Source organism: Mauremys mutica, chromosome 2 (assembly GCF_020497125.1).
Source record: "Mauremys mutica isolate MM-2020 ecotype Southern chromosome 2, ASM2049712v1, whole genome shotgun sequence".
Taxonomy (NCBI): Eukaryota; Metazoa; Chordata; order Testudines; family Geoemydidae; genus Mauremys; species Mauremys mutica.
The window spans coordinates 3,184,449-3,198,107 of NC_059073.1; the positions used below are offsets into that span (position 1 = coordinate 3,184,449).

Genomic DNA, 13,659 nt, shown 5'->3' on the forward strand with positions numbered 1-13,659 from the left:
CCCGCCTGGGCGGACTTGCTGTGGGAAGCGCACGGAGGGGCAGAGGATGCTGAATGCTCCAAGGAGAGACCCAGGAGGTGAAGCCATGGGAGCTTCTTGCCCTGCAGACAGGCTGCTCCAAGGGAGAGGAGGCTCCCCAGAGTCCTGCCTGGCTTTGTGGGGAGCAGTTCCAGAGCATCGCCCGGGGACTCCGTGACACCCCCTTATAGTCCATTCATGCAGCCCATATTTCTTTAACTTGCTGGCAATACTGTGGGAGACCATGTCAAAAGCTTTGCTAAAGTCAAGGAATAACACGTCCCCTGCTTTCCCCTCAGCCACTTCCTTATTTGCTTTCTCCACTCCAGTGATGATCTTATAGACCTCAGTCATATCCCCCCTTAATGGCCACGGCGGGTCTGATGCAGTCTGGCAATTCCGACATTGTCAAACGACGAGCTCCAGTGAGATAAGGGACATGCGGGAATCCCCCAGAACCCGTCTCCGTGTGGCTCCGAACCTGGGTGCCTTTCTCAGGGTCAGCAGCGACTGAAGCCAACGGGGGCTTTGGCTAAAGAGTGCGCAGGGCTGCCAGGGCGTGGCCATGTCTGTGTCTCCCTCCCTCTCACCATCGTTCTACGTCCTTCTCCCCGATGCAGTTCCCAAGGCCTTGTGACAGGCCGGGCGTAAACCCTGCTAATCGCTGGCAGTGTAGTGGGGAAAACCCGCCTGGAGACCATGCCTGGCCTGCAGACACCAGCGCTGCTGCCCCATCCCATCCCCACGGCCCTGCTCTCACTGGGGAGAAGCAGAGGCCTTAGGAACTATATGGAAAACCAAACATTTCCAGTGGGGTTTGCCCAGCACACAGACAGCCTGTCTGTTGGCTCACAGCGAGCAGGCCCGGGCCAGTGGAGCACCGTCTGCGAGCACCAACACAAGGAACGAAGACTTGATAATGGGCCCTTCAGTGCAGCAGAGGAAGGGCCACCAGGTTCGCAGGGCTGGAAGCTGAAGCCAGACTAATGCAGGCAGGAGATGCGGCTACGTTTCTCACAGGGAGGGCAATGAGGCGGAGGACAATGTACCAGGGCAGTGGTGGAGTGTTTAAATCCGGGTTGGGTGTTTGTCTGCAAGCTCTGCTCTAGGAGTTAGCTGGGGGCGTCTCTGGCCTGCATGACACAGGAGGCCAGCCCAGACGCTGCCAGTGGTCCCCTTGGGCGCCCACTCGCTGCCCATCGCCCCCTGCACTAGCTGCGAACACTCCTCTCCTCCAGCTCCTGGCGCCCTCCCAGTGCCGGAGCTGCCCGGCTCCGCGCCCTGCCGTACCTCGTCCTGGATCTGGTCAGCGTCAGCGACCCTCCGCAGCGGGTCCCGGCTGGGCTGCAGAGCGCTGACGAACTCGTAGTAATCAATGAAGCCATCACTGTTCATATCAAAGATACTGGCCACGGCGCTCATCTCCAAGACATTAGTGGGGAATTCTGGGGAGGGGGGAGCGCGGTCAGAGAACCCTTCAGTGCCCCTGCAGCGGTTCCCCTGTGAACCGGGCAGCTCCCCGGCCCTGCTCTGGGTCTCCCTGGCCCCAGTCCTTCCTGGAGGGAGAAATTCCCCAGTGTCAGGGCCCTGCCCCTCCCCCACCCACCCCCACCAGTATCTGCCCTTACAACCCTACCAAAGCATCACTCCCCCATGATGCCTTCTAGTCACCATGGAAACCAGGTGATGCGGGGAGGTGCAGCGTGTATCAACCAGGTCAACTGGACCCGGGCTCCCCAGACCCCCTGGAGGGACTCCCTCCCGTCCCCCCCCCCAACTCCAGGGCCCAGACCCCTGCTCACTGGAGGAGAGGACACTCTGGACGAACTCCCGCTGGCTGATCCGCCCATCCTGGTCCCGGTCGATGCCTCGGAAAACATCCAGGATGCGGGATTTCCTGTGGCTGATCCACTGCATGTACCGCTTCCTCCAGACGCCAAAGTCAAAGTGCGCAAACTCCTCCACCTCAGAGACAGGGCGCCAGGAATGAACCACGGGGGCAGCTCGGCCGGGCATGGGCCAGGAGGCGGGACCGAGTATGTGTGCCCTGCCCCCCCCCCGGGGCAGCTCAGCCATGGGGGGGGGGACGGAGCGTCCGTGCCCTGCCCCCCCCAGGGTGGCTCGGCCAGGCAGGGGCCATGGGGGGGGGGAATGGAGCGTCTGTGCCCCCCCCCCCAGGGTGGCTCGGCCGGGCAGGGGCCATGGGGGGGAACAGAGCGTCTGTGCCCTGCCCCCCCGGCCGAGCCACCCTGGGGGGGGTTCTGTTGCCCGAAGCAGAGTGTGTGCTGTGGTGCACACTGCAGCCAGGCCCGGCTTCCATCCCATCAGCCAGCCTGCACCCACCCCAGCCTGCCGCTCCCACGGACCCCACCTGCCACCTCTGCCGGCGAGAAGGGCCCAGCCAGCGCACGGGGCCTGAGCGACACTGCCACATCAGACACACCCAGCGGGTGCCCCAAGGACCATGCCAGCCCGTGGTCCCCTGCTCTGCCAGGGGCGTCTGGCCTGTGCCGAGCTCCCAGGTCTGAGGGGCACCCCTCGCTGGCCAGCGGGCTGGGTCCGGGCACGCTCTGGCCCCCAGCATGCCCTGCTCTGACCCAGGCCCGTGCCTGTGACCTGCCTCACAGACCCTGCTGCAGGGCCCCCGGGCTGCACCACCACCCATGAGACGAGGGCAAGAGCCCAACTCCCCTACCTCGCGCAGCCGCTGCAGGGCGCTCTGCAGCCGGTACTGCCGGTCCAAGGCCAGGAGCCAGAGCTGCTGCCAGCGGTGCAGGAGCTGCGCCATGGGGGGGCTCTGGGGCTCCAGGTCGATGAGCGGCACCTGGGGAGTGGTGCGGGGGGGTTTCACAGCACTGCGTCGCCCTGCAGCCAGCCAAGAGACGGGTCTCAGTGCCCATGGGTGGGGGAGATTGAGGGGGCGGTGAGGGGAGGATTGAGGGACCGTGAGGGGGGCTCCAGGGGGAAGTGGGCAGAGGCAGAGTGAGGGGGGGTATTGAGGGGGGATCCAGGGGGCGGTGAGGGGGGCATCCAGCAGGTGGGGGGTTGGATCAAGAGGGAGGGGTGTGCCGTTGCACTCCATATGTTTTAAGGAAATATGCTTATGAGTGAATATAATGTAACTGGAATATCCTTTATGCAAAAGGTCTCTTGTAAAGTATCATTACAAAGCTTATCATCTACTGAGGGTGTTCATCCTATTTGTATAAATGTATCATTCTCGTATCTGAAACTAGACATATGAACTATAACTCTGAGGTCCTATTGTTATTATGCAAAGTGTGGGCCATTAATGGTGGTTTGGAATCTTGATGGCTCCCATCAACTAGGACAATTGGTTGTGAATGGGTTTATTTACCTGCAAGCCTTCCTGTGTAACTGACTTGGGTAATGAAGAATGAGGTCTCACAGGACATGTGACCGTGTCACCTGGTACTGGAATCCATCTTAAACCTGGTAATTTTCCATTTAGAAGGAGGGGTGGGGACCCAGAGACAAAAGATTCCCACCTTGTGCCAAAGCCATAAAAGGGGGTGGAACAGAACAAAGGGGGCTGCCAGTCATGAGAAATCCCCTAGCTACCACCTGAGCTGGAACAAGGTCTGTGCCAGGGGAAAGGATTGGGCCCAGACTAGGAAGGAGTCTGGTCTGTGAAAGAAGCTTATTGGAACGTCTCTGAGGGTGAGATTTACCTGTACTCAGTTTCTTAATGTATTAGGCTTAGACTTGCGTGTTTTGTTTTATTTTGCTTGGTAACTTACTTTGTTCTGTCTGTTACTACTTGGGAACCAATTAAATCCTACTTTTTACACTTAATAAAATCACTTTTGTTTATTAATTAACCCAGAGTAAGTGATTAATACCTGGGGGAGCAAACAGCTGTGCATAGCTCTCTGTCAGTGTTACAGAGGGTGGAAAATTTACGAGTTTACCCTGTATAAGCTGTATACAGAGTAAAACGGATTTATTTGGGGTTTGGATCCCATTGGGAGCTGGGTGTCTGGGTGCTGGAGAGAGGTGACCTGCTGAGCAGTTTTCGGTTAAAGTCTGCAGCTTTGGAGGTGTGGTTCAGACCTGGGTCTGGGTTGCAGCAGGCTGGCGTGTCTGGCTCAACCAGGCAGGGTTCTGGAGTCCCAAGCTGGCAGGGAAAATGGGCTGAGAGGTAATTTCAGCACATCAGGTGATGGTCCCAAGGGGGTCTGTGTGACCGAACCCATCACAAGGGGGCAGTGAGGGGGGCTCCAGGGGGCAGTGGGAGGTGGCAGATTGTGGGGGGCAGTGAGGGGGGCTCCAGGGGGCAGTGGGAGGTGGCAGATTGTGAGGGGGGGCTACAGGGGCAGTGGGAAGTGGCAGATTGTGGGGGGCAGCGAGGGGCAGGGCCGGCTCCAGAGCCCAGCGGGGCAAGCACCCGCCTGGGGCGGCCCTTTCCCGGGAGGGCGACAGGCTGGGCCGGCGGACCTGCTGCAGACATGACTGCGGAGGGGACGCTCGGCCCGCGGCTCCAGTGGACCTCCCGCAGGCATGACTGCGGACGGTTCGCTGGTCCCGGGGCTCAGCTGGACCTCCCGCAGGCATGACTGCGGCAGCTCAACCGGAGCCGCTGGACCAGCGAACCGCCCGCAGCTGCGGGAGGTCCAGCCGAGCCGCGCGACCAGCGGACCCTCCGCAGTCATGCCCGCGGGAGGTCCGCTGCTCCCGCGGCTCCGGGGCGCCTCCCGGGCATGACTGCTTGGGGCGGCCAAATTTGTAGAGCCGCCCCTGGCGAGGGGGGCTCCAGGGGGCAGTGGGAGATGGCAGATTGTGGGGGGCAGCGAGGGGGGCTCCAGGGGGCAGTGAGGGGGGCTCCAGGGGGACGTGGGGGGTGGCAGAATGTGAGGGGGGCTCCAGGGGGCAGCAAGGGGGGTCCAGGTGCAGGCGTGGGAGCCATTGGGGGCACCCTTACCTGCAGCCAGCCTGCGGGTGGCCGGCGGCCCCAGCTCCGGGGCCAGCTTGCGCTTGCAGCTCTTCGTGACCTTCTCCACATCCGGCTGTTTGCGGTTCAGCTCCTCCATGAACTCCTGGGCAGGAGAGTCGGCGTGAGGGGGAGCAGGGCCCGGGCTCCTCCCAGCGGGGCCCCCATGATGCGTGCGCCCCACCACTGGGGGCTGGCGGGCAGGGCCCCAGTACAAGCCAGGGCAGATCCCATGGGCCAGCTGGGCGGTTCTGCCTGGGGCCAGGCTGGTCACTGGGGCAGGGCCCTGTCGCCCCCCCGCTCCTGGACGCTCTGAGTGGGCCACAGAGCAACCAGGCCCAGCCCCAAAGAGCTTCTAGGCTGAGTGCGCCGGTGGGGGCGAGGGACATCACTGCCCCATGGGGGTGGGGCAGGGGGAGGGTCAGAGCCCCATGGGGCCAGGACAGTGCGGCGGTGGGGGCGAGGGACATCACTGCCCCATGGGGGTGGGGTGGGTCAGAGCCCCATGGGGCCAGGGCAGTGCGGCGGTGGGGGCGAGGGACATCACTGCCCCATGGGGGTGGGGTGGGTCAGAGCCCCATGGGGCCAGGGCAGTGCGGCGGTGGGGGCGAGGGACATCACTGCCCCATGGGGGTGGGGTGGGTCAGAGCCCCATGGGGCCAGGGCAGTGCGGCGGTGGGGGCGAGGGACATCACTGCCCCATGGGGGTGGGGCAGGGGGTTCAGGCCCTGGGCCAGTAGAGGCAAGAAGCAGTGATGTGCTGAGCTGGGCAGTGGATGGCAGAGGAGGGGATGGTAGGGGGGTGGCCGGGGGGGCAGGGGCAGGGAAGGTGTTGGGGGGGACAGAGGGGGCAGCAGAGGGGAATGGCAGGGGGCGGCAGGGGCAGAGGGGGGAATGGCAGCAGAGGGGAATGGCAGGGGGCGGCGGGGGCAGAGGGGGGAATGGCAGCAGAGGGGAATGGCAGGGGTGTGGCGGGGGCAGAGGGGGAATGGCAGGGGGCGGCGGGGGCAGAGGGGGCAGCAGAGGGGGCAGGTACCGGCCCCGGCCCCGTTACCACGTGCTGGGAGCTGAGCTCCTCCAGCTGCTGGGCGTCGTCGGGCAGCGTCTCCTGGTCCCTCAGGCTCAGCGACTCCTCGGCAGCCGCGATCCAGTCGACGAGCCGGCCCATCTCCTCCCGCTCTGCGGCCAGCCTGGCCGTCTGGGCCTGGAGCCGCTCACCCTGCTGCTGGGCCCAGCTCAGCACCTGCACACACGGGCAGTGACTGGGGGCAGCTTGGAGCAGAGACTGGGGGGGGCACCCCCTGGCCACAGGGGGAGCAATGAGGGCACAAGCAGGCCTGTGGGCAGAGGGCATCGAGGGTACGAATTGGGGGCCCACGGGCCCAGGGCACCAAGGACACTGACCGTGGACCCCATGGGGAAAGGGAACGGGGGACATGGACTGAGGGGCAGCAGGGACACAGACCGGGGGGCCCAGGGCACCGAGGACACGGCGTGGAGCCCCGTGGGCACAGGGTGCCGCAGGCAGAGACCAGGGCCCCGTGGGCACAGCTCTGGCACTGTGTCTGTCACTTGTCTATGTTGCACGGTGTCCAGGGGTGATTTGGCCACTTCATGTCCAGTGTTGTGACAGGCTCAGGTGGGGAGGTCTGGCAGGCTCATGGGGGGGGGGGGGGGTCACCACTCACACAGGTTCCACACCCTCCCCACAAGGGAGATGCAGCAGGAAGCCAGTGACTGTCACCTGTCAGCTGCTCTGCTGGGGCAGCCCGTGGGTGTTCTCCCGGACAGCCCCTGCTGGGTGCGAACCCACGGAAGGGTGAGGGGAGCGGGGCCACGCAGGGCCTGTCCTACTGCAGAGCGGGCTGGGAGCACAGGGCTGAGCAGGAGGGGCTGTGCGCTGCTGAGGAGGCAGGCGGGGTCTGGCCTGATGTGTCTGGCGCTGGACAGCGGGAGGAGGGCAGCCCGACCACCTGCGGCTAGAGCCCATCCCACTGGTACAGACTGCATGCCGGGCATGTGGGAATCCCCTCAGCTCCCCAGCCCCAAGCCCTGCCCCAGGGCCCACCACCACGCAGGGCAGGCACTGAAGAAGTCCCACGGTCTGGGGCAGGAAGAGCCTGGGCGAGGGGCCGAGGTCAAGGGGAAAGGGGCGATGCAGGTGGCCAGCCCAGGCCCAGTGTGGGCCGTGTGCTGGGCCGCGGGAGCCCATGCACCCCCGCTCATCCCCTGGGATGCTGGCCGGCGCCCTGAGGCTCTGCCTGCCCCGGCCCGGCGGGCTCTGCTCACACTCACCTCCTGGAAGCGGCTCTTGGCCACGGTGATCCAGGACTTGATGGTGACGACGGAATCGGGGTGGCAGGCAGACAGGATCTCCTCTCCCAGGGACGTGATGCACTCCAGCTCGAGCTGCTGGCACTGCAGAGTCTGCATCAGCTCCTGCTCCGGACGCAAGGGCAGCTCAGCTCCGCAGCGTGCCCGAGAGCTGCCGAGCCGGGCTGGGGGGGCTGCCGAGCGGGGCTGGGGGGGCTGCCGAGCGGGGCTGGGGGGGCTGCCGAGCGGAGCTGGGGGGGCTGCTGAGCCGGGCTGGGGGCGCTGCCGAGCGGGGCTGGGGGGGCTGCCGAGCCGAGATGAGGGGGGCTGCCGAGTGGGACTGAGGGGGGTTCCAGGCCGGGCTGAGGGGGGTTCCAGGCCGGGCTGAGGGGGCTGCTGGGATGGGCTAAGGGGGGCTGCCAAGTGGGACTGAGGGGGGTTCCAGGCCGGGCTGAGGGGGGCCGCTGGGATGGGCTAAGGGGGGCTGCCGAGTGGGACTGAGGGGGGTTCCAGGCCGGGCTGAGGGGGGCTGCTGGGATGGGCTGAGGGGGGCTGCCGAGTGGGACTGAGGGGGGTTCCAGGCTGGGCTGAGGGGGGCTGCCGAGTGGGACTGAGGGGGGTTCCAGGCTGGGCTGAGGGGGGCTGCCGAGTGGGACTGAGGGGGGTTCCAGGCCGGGCTGAGGGGGGCCGCTGGGATGGGTTAAGGGGGGCTGCCGAGTGGGACTGAGGGGGGTTCCAGGCCGGGCTGAGGGGGGCTGCTGGGATGGGCTGAGGGGGGCTGCCGAGTGGGACTGAGGGGGGTTCCAGGCCAGGCTGAGGGGGGCTGCTGGGATGGGCTGAGGGGGGCTGCCGAGTGGGACTGAGGGGGGTTCCAGGCCGGGCTGAGGGGGGCTGCTGGGATGGGCTGAGGGGGGCTGCCGAGTGGGACTGAGGGGGGTTCCAGGCTGGGCTGAGGGGGGCTGCCGAGTGGGACTGAGGGGGGTTCCAGGCTGGGCTGAGGGGGGCTGCTGGGATGGGCTGAGGGGGGCTGCCGAGCGGGGCTGAGGGAGGTTCCAGGCTGAGGGGGCTGCCGAGCCGGGCTGAGGGGGCTCCATTGGGATGGAGACGCAGTGCCAGCGTGGTGGCTGCAGAGACCCGGTCCTGAGGCCTGGGGGTGCAGAGGCTGCCTGGCAAGACAAGGGGTCAAAGCCCCCTCACATTGCTGGCAGGATGGGGCCAGGGCTGGGCCAAGGGAGAGCTCCTGCCTCGCCCTGCCCTGCCCGGGGCGTGGCCAGGACCAGACTTGGGACATGGCAGGGGGCAGGAGCTGACACTGGGTGGTGGGGGCCAGAGGCCAAGTGCCCCTGTCTCCAGGCCAGAGTGCGAGGCAGCGGAGCTGGCACCCCGGGCTCTGCTCCAGGCCTTGCTGCACCCAGCCAGGAGGAGAGGGGGCAGGAGCTGGGGTGGGGGGCACTCACTTGCAGCTGGCTCTGGCACTCGCGCATGGCCGCCTCCTCCTCCGGGAAGACGCCGTGCCGGAGGGTTTTCTCCGACTCAGCCAGGTGGGCCAGGAACGAGCGCACCAGGGTGTGGAACTCCTCCGCCTGCACAGGACAGCAAGGGTTGGACTTGGCAGGGACCTGGCCAGCCAACCTGCCCAGGGGCCACTGCCCCCTCTCGCCCGGCTCGAGCCCCCACATGGCCAGGCAGCCTGCTGGCCCTGCCCCAGCTGGGGGGGGCTGGGGGTTAGCTCAGCCCGACACTCTCCACAGACGTGCCAAAGGGCCGCGAGTCCCCGACGGCGTCGCGCAGACCGGCCTGGTCTCCCTGGGAAGCTGCTTCGCAGTGACCCAGGCAGCCCGGGAAGCTGGCCCAGTGAGACCGGCGCCATCCCTGTGTGGCCCCTGCGATTTCGGGCCAAGAGCAGCTCCTGGGGATTCAGCTCAAACCGACTGGGCACAGGACTGAGCTAACCCGCAATGGCCTCTCCTGGACTGAAATCGGCACGTCCACACTAGTGCCCCAGGCTGCAACCCTCCTCACCGGAGAGTGGTGCTGCTTCCCTGCCTGGAGAGGGCCTGCGATAGCTCCCTCCGCCTGCCCTAAACAACCCTTCACATGCCTCCCTAGCCTGGGCCCCCGGCCACGGCCCCCTGCCCCTCTAGCCTAGCCTGGGCCCCCGGCCACGGCCCCCTGCCCCTCTAGCCTAGCCTGGGCCCCCGGCCACGGCCCCCTGCCCCTCTAGCCTAGCCTGGGCCCCCGGCCACGGCCCCCTGCCCCTCTAGCCTAGCCTGGGCCCCCAGCCACGGCCCCCTGCCCCTCTAGCCTAGCCTGGGGTCCCAGCCTCACAGCCACGGCCCCCTGCCCTGCCTGCCCAGTCTGGGGCCTTGGCCACGGCTCCCTGCCCCTCTAGCCTAGCCTGGGCCCCCGGCCACGGCCCCCTGCCCCTCTAGCCTAGTCTGGGCCCCCGGCCACGGCCCCCTGCCCCTCTAGCCTAGTCTGGGCCCCTGGCCACGGCTCCCTGCCCTTCTAGCCTAGTCTGGGGTCCCAGCCTCACAGCCACGGCCCCCTGCCCTGCCTGCCCAGTCTGGGGCCCTGGCCACGGCCCCCTGCCCTGCCTGCTAGTCTGGGGCCACGGCCCCCTGCCCTCCCTGCCCAGTCTGGGGCCACGGCCCCCTGCCCTCCCTGCCCAGTCTGGGCCCCGGCCACGGCCCCCTGCCCTGCCTCCTAATCTGGGCCCCCGGCCACAGCCCTCTGCCCTTCCTGCTAGTCTGGCCCCCCCTGCCACGGACCCCTGCCCTGCCTGCTAGTCTGGGGTCCCAACCCCACAGCCACGGCCCCCTGCCCTCCCTCTCTCCCTCCTCTCACCTGCTGTAACGAAGCCTCCAGCCGGCCCTGCTTGGAGATGGAGAGTTTGCAGATCAGGTCCCAGCGGCCGCTCAGCTCCTCCATTTGCTTCTGCAGCCACTGGGAGTTGACGCTGCTGCTGCCCCGAGTCAGGTCCCTCACCGAGCGCTTCAGCATCTTAATGCAGCTGGCTCGCTTGCCCAGCTCCTTCTGGAAAGCCTGCGGGGGAGAGCAGCTGTGGGCGGGGGTCCCGCTGGGGTGGGACCGTGCAAGGTCCGTGTCAGAGCAGCTGCAGGGAGCCCTTGGCCCGCAGCTCTGCTTGTCCCCGGGGACCCAGGCATGGAGCTGAGTGGGACTCTCGCTGGGCACTCTCTTTGCCTGGGCGGCCGTGCCCAGCTGGGAGCCCAGGCTGCCGGGCGAGAGAGACGCCTGCCGGGGGCTGTTGCGGCTGGAAGGTGCCAGGGAGACAGAGCGTCGGCATTTCTGGACAAGCTCCCGCCCCAGCGTGCATCAGCCCCGCATCCCGGGTGGGGATTGTGCATCCTGGAGAGTGTGGGACAGGGGCAGGCAGAATCGGGGGACACGGCTGTGTCAGTGCCCCCCATAAGGCTTTATGGAAATGTACTTATGAATATCAATATGACATGACTGGAATGTTTTACGCTATGTATGCTGTGTAACGTATCTCTGTAAAGGTCATGAGCTACTGAATCTATTCATCCTATTTGTATCCATGTGTCATTGTTGTACTCGAAGTTATGAATATTGGTTGTCTACTGCTTTGATTTTAAGTAGCCTCAGTAAAGCATTTGGGCAGCTTCTTTAGAAAGGAATTGGCAAGTTAAGTGCCCAGTCAAGAAACACTTAACGGACAATGGATCTTGGAAGGCTCCAATCCACATAAGGAGCCTACCCAAGGACGTTCAAGGTAGCATGTGAACCGTGGCTGCCACCTGTAAGTTCTGAGTCATGCGTGGACATGTGACTTGCCCACGTGACTCCAAAACTCCATCTTGGAGCTGGGATTCTACACAGAGGGCAGGAGGGGACCCCTGGGAGACCCCTCCATTTTGTCTTCAGCTGGTGTAAGACATAGTCTCCCCACCTCCAAGAGATGCCTGAAAGGAACTGGAACAAAGGACACTAACCACAGCGGTGGGAGTAATTGCTGGACCCAGCCTAGAAGGAGGCTAGTCTGTAAAAGAGGCTTATTGGAACATCTCTGAGGGTGAGATTTACCTGTATTCAATTTCTTACTGAATTAGGCGTAGACTTGTGGGTTTTGTTTTATTTTGCTTGGTAATTCACTTTGTTCTGCCTGTTACTACTTGGAACCACTTAAATCCACTTAAACCACATTTTGTATTTAATAAAATCACTTTTTACTTATTAGCCCAGAGTCTGTAGTAATACCCGGGGAGGGGGCAAACCGCTGTGCATATCTCTCTATCAGTGTTCTAGGGGGCGAACAATGTGTGAGTTTACCCTGTGTAAGCTTTATCCAGGGCAAAAGGGATTTATTTGGGGTTTGGACCCCACTGGGAGTTGGGCAGCTGAGCGTTAGAGGCAGGAACACTTCTGAAGCTGCTTTCAGTTAAGCCTGCAGTTTGTGGGACGTGGTTCAGACCTGGGTCCGTGTTTGTGGCTGGCAAGCGTGTCTGGGCCAACCAGGCAGGGCTCTGGAGTCCCAGGCTGGCAGGGAAAGCAGGGGCAGAAGTAGTCTTGGCACATCAGTTGGCAACCCCAAGGGGGTCTCTGTGATCCAACCTGTCACAGCGGCACCAGAGGAATACAGACCTTGTGCTTGTCCATGAGGTCGCTGACCAGGTCGCGATCCCCCCCAACTGGCACCTCCTCACACAGCTGCGGCTCGGCCCGGTACAGCCAGTCCAGCAGGGCTTGCAGGGCGTCCGTGAACTTGCCCGAGAATAGCAGGCTCTCCTCCAGCTTGTGCTGCCTGAAAGGGAACGGGCGATGGGTAGCGACCAGGCCATGTGCAGGCCTGGGGCAGGGAGATGGTCACGCTGCCCTGGGAAGGTTCGTCCCCCAGCCGGGAGACTGTGTGTAGAGTGGGGGCCATGCCCATGCAGCGTGTGTGTGTTTGTGTGTGTGTAACGTGGGCCCTGCCCCTGCAGTGTGTGTGTGTGTGTGTGTATGTAATGTGGGCCCCGCCCCTGCGGCGTGTGTGTGTAACATGAGCCCTGCCCCTGCAGTGTGTGTGTGTGTGGAGTGGGGTCCCTGCCCCCGCAGTGTGTGTGTGGAGTGGGGACCCAGCCCCCGCAGCGTGTGTGTGTGTAATGGCTCCGCCCCTGCAGCATGTGTGTGTAATGTGAGCCCCGCCCCTGCAGTGTGTGTGTGTGTAATGGCCCCACCCCTGCAGCGTGTGTGTGTGTGTGTGTGTGTGTGTAATGGCCCTGCCCCTGCAGCGTGTGTGTGTGTGTAATGGCCCCGCCCCTGCAGCGTGTGTGTGTGTGTGTGTGTGTGTAATGGCCCCACCCCTGCAGCGTGTGTGTGTGTGTGTGTAATGGCCCCGCCCCTGCAGCGTGTGGGGGGGTGTGGAGTGGGGGCCCTGCTCCCGCACTGTGTGCATGACCCAGGGAGAGGAGAAGGTAAGAGTCAAAGGGGGGCATTTGTATGAATTTGCCGAGGTGCCAGTTAGATGTGAAAGCAGAAATCTACCTAACGAGCTGTGCCAATGCACTGAGTGTCACAGCCACTCCTGAGCTGGCCCCACAGGCAAACCCCGTTTCCCTGAGCCCAGGCAGCGCTACCTAAGTTAACACTAGGTTCATGGAAACATAGACCCACAGGGTCAGAAGGGCCCACAAGGGTCATCTAGTCTAACGCCCGCCACGATGCAGGACTGGTTGTGTCTAAACCATCCCAGACAGACGGCTCCAGCCTCCTTCAAAAACCTCCAGTGAAGGAGCTGCCACAACCTCCCCAGGCCTCTGCTCTGTCCCACTGTCCGACTGTTCTTACAGGTCGGAAGTTTTTCCTGAGATTTAATCTAAATCTGCTCTGCTGGAGTTTGACCCCATCGCCTCTTGTCCTGCTGTACAAGAGTTCACTGGGGCTCGACCCTCTCTGGGGCGGAGGGGAGCCACACCGGCTCACTACACCCCGATGGTTCCAGATGGCTCTCTCTGGCGGCTGGGCTCCTACTGAGCTCTGAGGGCCGGTCTTTATAGTTCCGGGTCGCCGCCTGACCCTCTGAGGGGCGGGCTCAGAGCTCCCTAGCTCCACCCACTCTGGCCTCTGGATGGGCTCTTCCCCCTCTCGGGCGGCGGGGAGCCACACCGCCTCACTACACCTGCCCTCTGGGGCCAGAGACAACAACTTTTCTCCATTTTGATGGCAGCCTTTCAAGTATCTGAAGACCCCGATCATGCCCCCCGATCTCCTCTTTTCCAAACTAGACATACCCAGGTCCTTCGGCCTTTGCTTCTATGGCTTGTGTTCCACCCCTTTGATCATCTTTGTCACTCGCCAGTTTCTACATCATTTCTATACATTGGTGACCAAAACTGGACACTGTTCTCCAGCTGAGG

At 63.9% G+C, this 13,659-nt stretch overlaps 1 protein-coding gene across 4 annotated transcripts in view; it reads right to left on the reverse strand.

Moving 5' to 3' along the window:
• The window catches only part of LOC123364828 (microtubule-actin cross-linking factor 1-like), a 90,882-nt gene that overhangs the window by 6,634 nt on the left and 70,589 nt on the right, over nucleotides 1–13,659 (reverse strand). For 3 of the 4 annotated variants that reach the window (XM_045007275.1, XM_045007273.1, XR_006577293.1), the window contains exons 20-28: nucleotides 11,906–12,065; nucleotides 10,130–10,327; nucleotides 8,740–8,865; nucleotides 7,265–7,408; nucleotides 6,024–6,212; nucleotides 4,961–5,075; nucleotides 2,714–2,883; nucleotides 1,821–1,983; nucleotides 1,309–1,463 (exon numbers count right to left, since the gene is read on the reverse strand). In XM_045007275.1, the coding sequence (XP_044863210.1) occupies nucleotides 1,309–1,463; nucleotides 1,821–1,983; nucleotides 2,714–2,883; nucleotides 4,961–5,075; nucleotides 6,024–6,212; nucleotides 7,265–7,408; nucleotides 8,740–8,865; nucleotides 10,130–10,327; nucleotides 11,906–12,065 (1,420 nt within the window). Of the gene's footprint in view, nucleotides 1–1,308; nucleotides 1,464–1,820; nucleotides 1,984–2,713; nucleotides 2,884–4,960; nucleotides 5,076–6,023; nucleotides 6,213–7,264; nucleotides 7,409–8,739; nucleotides 8,866–10,129; nucleotides 10,328–11,905; nucleotides 12,066–13,659 lie in introns of those variants that run through there. The other variant, XM_045007276.1, reaches the window with a different exon arrangement.